Here is a 6897-nt window from a genome sequence, read left to right as displayed (position 1 = left end):
CGAATATCAGATATAATGGTAGTCATTTCTTTTAGTATCCTAGGGTGTATTTCGTCCGGGCCAGGAGATTTGTTACTATTTAGGTTCTGTAATCTATTTTTGACTATTTCCTCACTCAAACATACAGTTTGGGAGCAATCAAGAGCCGAGCATTTAATCTGTGGAAGATCTTCTGAAGACTTGCCTCTCAATATACACTTAATTCCCCAACCTTATTATCTAGTCCAGGTTCTATATAATTTCTCCATTAATTTCTCTGTGTTGTTCAAGATATATCACCTTATAATAACCATGATACTTATACTTTTTAGCTTTCCTGGGGGGAGGGGCTTGCCATAATTAAGCTCCACCCCATTCATGTATATGCCGTGATTCTTGGCTCTTCGGGGAGGCGGTGGTACTAAATGACGCAATTTGCATTCTTTTAGCTCAATTTTTGTGACCCTTCCAGCCATTGTGGGAGGGTAGGTAAGTATGTTGATACTATAAAATGTCATGTCTTACTGTTACTGTGAATTACCCTGCATGGTGCTGCAGAAACTTTCTGGTACCTTAAAACTTATCTATAATAATGATGATAATAAACTTTTATTCTTTAAATCAATAAATCATCATTATAACCAATGTTGGGCATGGGACACATTTCTCTATTATAACAGAGTGTTACAGGACTGAGCATCTACGTGACTTAATGACTGGTCCCTTAGGCACACAGCACTTCTCCACTGTAGCTGAATAAGCATTGTTATCCTGGGGAGGCCATAGGGGACCAGGGCTGCCAGTACACAGCTGTATATATAGAGGAGCTGAGTATACGGCTGTATATACAGAGGTGCTGAGAACATGAGGCCTCCGCAGGACAGAACATGACTCCAGACAGTTTTTCAATTTCATTTTTTTACAGTAAGTTACAGATTTGCTGTCACACTAAATTGTGATCAACGTCCTCTACAATCGAAAGGCTTTAGATGAATCGGGCTGTGAAATCGGCCCAAATCACACATGTAGACATCCCCTCTGACCCGATGCGCAGTCCAATGCACATCGGATCAGAGTCGGCAGGTCGGACGGGCTGCACATAAGATTTTCTAAATCTTATGTGCAGCCCGGAGCTGGGCGGGGGATGGCAGAGGGGGGAGGATGCCGGTTACCAGAGAGCCAGGCGGAGGGAGCAGGGGGGGCGGCACAGTGAACCAGGCAGTGAAAGACGCCAGCGGCAGGAGCAGAGGAGCACTTAAAAAAAATGCCCATACAAATGAATGGGCAGCCATTGATTGGCTGAGACCTCTTTCAGCCAATCAGTGATTAGCTGAGAGAGGTCTCAACCAATCAATGGCTGCCCATTCATTTGTATAGGCTTTTTCATTTAAGTGTAATGTATGGGGGCCTTAAGGTCCTGATTCAGACCTGTTAGCAAGGCTGCTTTTTCAGCAAATGGACAAAATCATGCTGCACTGCAGGTGGGGCAGATGTAACATGTGCAGAGAGAGAGTTACATTTGGGTGGGGGGGTGTTCAAACTGAGATCTATATTGCAGTGTAAGAATAAAGCAGCCAGTATTTACCCTGCACAGAAACAAAATAACTCCCCCAAATCTAACTCTCTCTGCACCTGTTACATCTGCCCCACCTGCAGTGCAGCATGCTATTGTCCTTCCAAAAATTGCAGCTTTGCTATCAGTTCTGAATGAGGCCTACACTGTAAGTTACCCAGTAAGTAGCTACTGCAGCGAATCATTACATCCTAACCTGTCCTGTGTGTAATATTGTATTATTTACAGTATATATTTGGGTCATGTCCAGATTTCCCACTGAGGCTCGGGCCTGGGGGGGGGGGGGGGGGGGGGGGGGGGGGCAACTGCTGGGGGAGGCAAGGCATGTTGATTCACCAGTGGGGGTGTCACATATGTCTGGAGTGGGGGGTCATGGGAGGATTGTTAATCGTGGTGGGTGGCCTGTTAATCGCGGGATGGGGATCACTCTCTCTTTCTCTCCTCTCTCACTTTCTCTCTCTCTGCACTCTCACACTCTCTCTCTCTCTGCGCTCCCTCTCTCTCTGCGCTCCCTCTCTCTCTGTGCCCCCTCTCTCTGCACTCTCTCTGTGCTCCCCCTTTCTGCACTCTTGCACTCTCTCTCTGTGCTCTCTCTCTCTGCGCTCCCTCTCTTTCTTTGCTCCCTCTCTCTGCGCTCCCTCTCTCTCTCTGTGCTCCCTCTCTCTCTGTACTCCCCCTATCTCTCTGCACTCCCTCTCAGGGCCGTCTTAACATTAGGAAGGGCACCTGGGCAACCTAGTTCACTGGACCCCCCCCAAATTAGTTTGCCCAGGAGCCCACAGTCACCTCCCCAACCCTCACCTCTCTGGCTACGTGCGGCAGCCAGTCAGCTTCCGGCGTAATGTCCCTTACACATAATTCCCCTCGTAGTGCCCCTTAAACATTGCCCATATTACTGCCCCTTACAGAATTCCCATACTGATTCCATATAAGAGGAGAGACCTCATTGCCACGTCCCTCTATCCCCACCACAAACACCCTGTCCCCCAACATACACCCCATAACCCTCTATCCCCACCACAAACACCCTGTTCCACCCACAGACCCCCTATAAAGCTTTACTCACATATACACCCTAGTCCCCCTGTTTGTGCCACATTCACTCCCTATTCCTCTACACCACTCCCAATTACACACCCTACTCTTTCACTGTCCCCAACATACCCATACCATCCAACACCAGGGTGGTGAGTCTGGACCTCTTTTAGGTTTGTTATACTGGAGCTCGAGCATGGTCCCCCTTCTGATGGCCACAACTTACCAGCACATTGGGAGCCGGGTGGGCGGGATGATGATGTTAGCTGCGGCGGCTGTGATGGCTGTCACGAGAGGGGAGCAGTGCCGCGGATCGCCCCTGCACGCGACATCTGACAGTGGGGACCCCCCAGCTGTCCGCTGCCCAGGCGCTCCCAGTCCCCGCTGTAACAGTGCACTAGTGTGTGCTGCTGCGCCTGCTATTTAAGATTCACATATCCCGCTGGACCGCGCTAGCCAATAGGCGCTCGCGGTCCAGCAGCCACCAGTTGATTGGCTGCTGGACCGCAAGCGCCTATTGGCTGGCGGTCCAGAGGGAGACGTGAATTTTAAATAGCATCACGTCTCCCGCACACAGCGAGCCGCGGTGGGAGCTAGCGGGGGAGATGGAGCGGGTGAGCTGGCGGTGCTGGGACGGCTCCGGCGCCAGGATAGCTTCCATCGCCCGGAGCTGGTGCTCCACCGGCACCGCCCTCGCTACGCCTCTGCCGCCACCGCCCTGATCCCCCTGCCCGGATCCCCCAGCGAGGGAGAGCGGATTCCCGGACCCCGGCCACCATCTTTCCCATTGGGCTGGGCCGGGGGCCCCTAGGTCCTAGGGCCCCCGGGCAACTGCCCATCGTGCCCAATGGGAAAGACGGCACTGCTCCCTCTCACTCTGTGCCCCGTCTCTCTGCACTCTTGCACTCTCTCTCTATGCTCACTCTTTCTGCACTCTGTCTCTCTGCACTCCCTCTCTCTCTGCACTCTCTCTCTCTGTGCTCCCTCTCTCTCTCTGCACTCTCTCTGCACTCTCTCTCTCTCTGTGCTCCTTCTCTCTGCACTCTTGCACTCTCTTTCTGCACTCCCTCTCTCTCTGTGCTCCCTCTCTCTGCGCTCTTGCACTCTCACTCTGTGCCTCCTCTCTCTATGCTCACTCTTTCTGCACTCTGTCTCTCTGCACTCTCTCGGCACTCTCTCTCTCTCTCTGTGCTCCTTCTCTCTGCACTCTTGCACTCTCTTTCTACACTCTCTCTCTCTGTGCTGCCTCTCTCTGCACTCTTGCACTCTCTCTCTCTCTGTGCCTCCTCTCTCTGCTCTCTTGCACTCTCTCTCTACGCTTACTCTTTCTGCAGTCTGTCTCTCTGTGCTCCCCCTTTCTGCACTCTCGCACTCTCTCTCTCTCTTTGCTCCCTCTCTCTCTCTGCACTCTCTCTGCACTCTCTCTCTCTCTCTCTCTCTGTGCTCCTTCTCTCTGCACTCTTGCACTCTCTCTCTGTGCCTCCTCTCTCTGCTCTCTTGCACTCTCTCTCTACGCTCACTCTTTCTGCAGTCTTGCACTCCAAAACAAGCTTGCCTATATCTGCTGTTAAAAAAATATCACTTGGGCAGCACGGATGGTGTAGTGGTTAGCATTACTGCCTCAATGTCTGTGTGTGCATGTATATGTGGAGGTAGGGAATATAGATTGTAAGCTCCACTGGGGCAGGGACTGATGTGATCAAATATTCTCTGTTCAGCGATGCGGAATATGTGTGCGCTATATAAGCAACTGGTAAAAAATGAATATCTAGACCAGAGCTTTTCTGTTGAGCCCCGTACACATGGGGAGATGGGGGAGGAAGTGCTGAGCGATGGGGGGGGGGCCCTGCTTAAGCACATATCAATCATCACACAGCACCGCACACCCGTGATGCACCCATGATGTGTGCTGTGCGGAGCAGTGTTTTGCCTATGCTGATAGGCAAAATGCTGCGATCTTATCAGGAAAGACAGTGTTTTCCCTGCGGGTGATGGCGATGCGCAGTCGCATAAGCACGGAGCGGTCCCTGCTCCATTTCTATGCACTCTAGACAAATTGCATAGAAATGGGGCAGAAATCACCCCATGTGTATGCCCCTTTAGGACAATCTTTCAGGATTGTATATTGAGTATATACAGTATACAGTGCGTGCTTTGTTATCCAGCTGGGAAGGGCCACTGAGGGGGTGCTGAGGGTACAGCCGTCCTGGGCCCAACCACTCTGACAGATAGGGAAGGGCCTGGGCCACTCATTCCACTGTCCCTTCAGTGGCAGCAAGAGACCACGGAGCCGCACAATCCGGCTTGGCCACCTCATGTGTGTCCTCTGACGCCCCCTCCACCGGCTACTCTTACCGGTGCCCGCCAGCCAGATTCCCAGTGCATCTTGCTCCCTTTTTGGTGTACAATTCAGTTGGAGTCCCGGCCACCAGCCAATCAAAGATCGCGGACCAGCTACCTCGGTTAGTGTTAGCCATTGGCATCAATTTGTAGATAGTGTATTTCTTTATTTGCCATGTGTCGGGCCTGGTGCCTCGAACCCCTACCGTTGCGCTTAGCGCACTTTACTGTTCCCAGGCATAGTCCGTGTGGATGGAAAAGTATGGATTTTTTTTTTAAACTTGTTGACCTTTTTTCATTTGTCCACCATTACTATGCCAAAATTTTGTTTCTGCCAGTCTATTGTCTATGCTGACCTACTGCATGTTGACCAATAGTGGTTGTACTATTGACCGTTGTGGGACATTGGTGGCACAAAATAACCGTGTTGTAACATTTTCCTGGCGATACTCTAATAGAGTCATCTGGAGATATTATAACGGTTACGGTATTAAGTCCACAGCCAACTATTGATCAACAGTCAAAAGTCAAAAGGTTGACACAGTAAAAAGGTTGAGATGGTCAAAAGGTCTATATGAATTTTTCGTGGATTTTTTTGTGTGTCTATGTTGACGGCTCAACATGGACACCATATAATTGTACCTCGTCCCCTTGCATGGCTCACTGCACTCGTCATGCTTCGGGCATACAGTAGCATATTTAATGGAATGCCTGAGTGCATTTATCTTGTTATCTAACACTTTTTATCTTTCTTTATACATACAGTATATACAGCAGTGTTTCTTGCAGACATTCTCTGATGAACCGATGGCCAACACAACAGATGTCTTCAACTTCGTCCTTCTTGGTTTCCCGGGTCTTCCAGAAAAGTTTCATCTCGTGGTCTCCCTGGTATTCTTCCTAATGTACAATGTATCGCTGTTCTCCAATGGCTTAGTCGTAGGCTTGATCATCCAGCGGGAGCACCTACACCAACCAATGTATGTCATTATTGGAAACCTGGCTCTTTCCGACCTTATCTTCGACACGTTGACCTTGCCAAAGATCATCGGCAAGTATTGGTTTGGAGATGATTCTTTGTCCTTTCATGCATGTTTTTTCCAAATGTTCTTTGTGCATCAGCTTGGTTCTCTGGATTCCTTTATTATCATGCTGATGGCGGTCGATCGCTTTGTGGCAATATGTAAACCGCTCCATTACTGTTCCATTATCACCAACAAAGTGGTTTCCGTTATCTGCTTCATCTTTTGGCTGATAGCGGCAGCCATTGGACTAAGTATTGTGGTCATGGGGATGCACCTGCCGTACTGTGGGTCCAATAAAATTAAGAGCTGTTTCTGCTCCCTCACCCCTGTGGCGGTTTTGTCCTGTGTAGACTCTATAGTGACCAGGCGTACTGTCTTCACCATAGCGTTAGTTGTCCATCTTTTTCCATTGTCCTACATTTTATTTTCATATGTGATAATAATCTGGAAGATCCGCCTGATGGCCCATTCTGGGAATTGGCGGAACTTATTGTACACGTGCAGCAACCACTGGCTGGTCATTTTCTTGTACTTTATACCCAGATTGGTGGTTTACACGTACAATCAGTCTCAGCCAATATCTAATGCTGATGTCAATGTGTTACTTATCTGTATCTATACGTTTGGGCCACATTTTATCAGTCCCATAATATATTGTCTGAGAACAGAAGAGATAAAACAGACTCTGAGAAAAGTCTTCTGGAATGTGATTAGGGGATTTACAGTAAATAAATGTCAAATATAAAGAAAAATGTCTTGTGATGTTTATGTACTTGTGGCGTTTGAGTCACCCCCACAGCATGTGCTGTGCTGACAGCAGACTCAGCATGAGCTCTCACACTGTCAAGCATAACCAGCCACAGGCTCATTGAGCTGGTCCTGGTTCCCCAAATGCAGGGGGACAAAATCGTGGGGATCCCCCCGTATTTAAGAAACCTGCACCAG

At 49.3% G+C, this 6897-nt stretch overlaps 1 protein-coding gene across 1 annotated transcript; it reads left to right on the top strand.

The window, feature by feature from the left end:
* The first annotated feature begins 5734 nt into the window (after positions 1–5734).
* On the top strand, positions 5735–6697 carry LOC146058621 (olfactory receptor 1M1-like). The gene has a single exon (XM_083170895.1). The coding sequence runs from the start codon at positions 5735–5737 to the stop codon at positions 6695–6697; it is 963 nt and encodes a 320-aa protein (XP_083027021.1).
* The last annotated feature ends 200 nt before the right edge of the window (positions 6698–6897 follow it).

Source organism: Crinia signifera, chromosome 2 (assembly GCF_055691185.1).
Source record: "Crinia signifera chromosome 2, ASM5569118v1, whole genome shotgun sequence".
Taxonomy (NCBI): Eukaryota; Metazoa; Chordata; class Amphibia; order Anura; family Myobatrachidae; genus Crinia; species Crinia signifera.
This window is presented reverse-complemented; position numbering and strand designations above follow the sequence as displayed.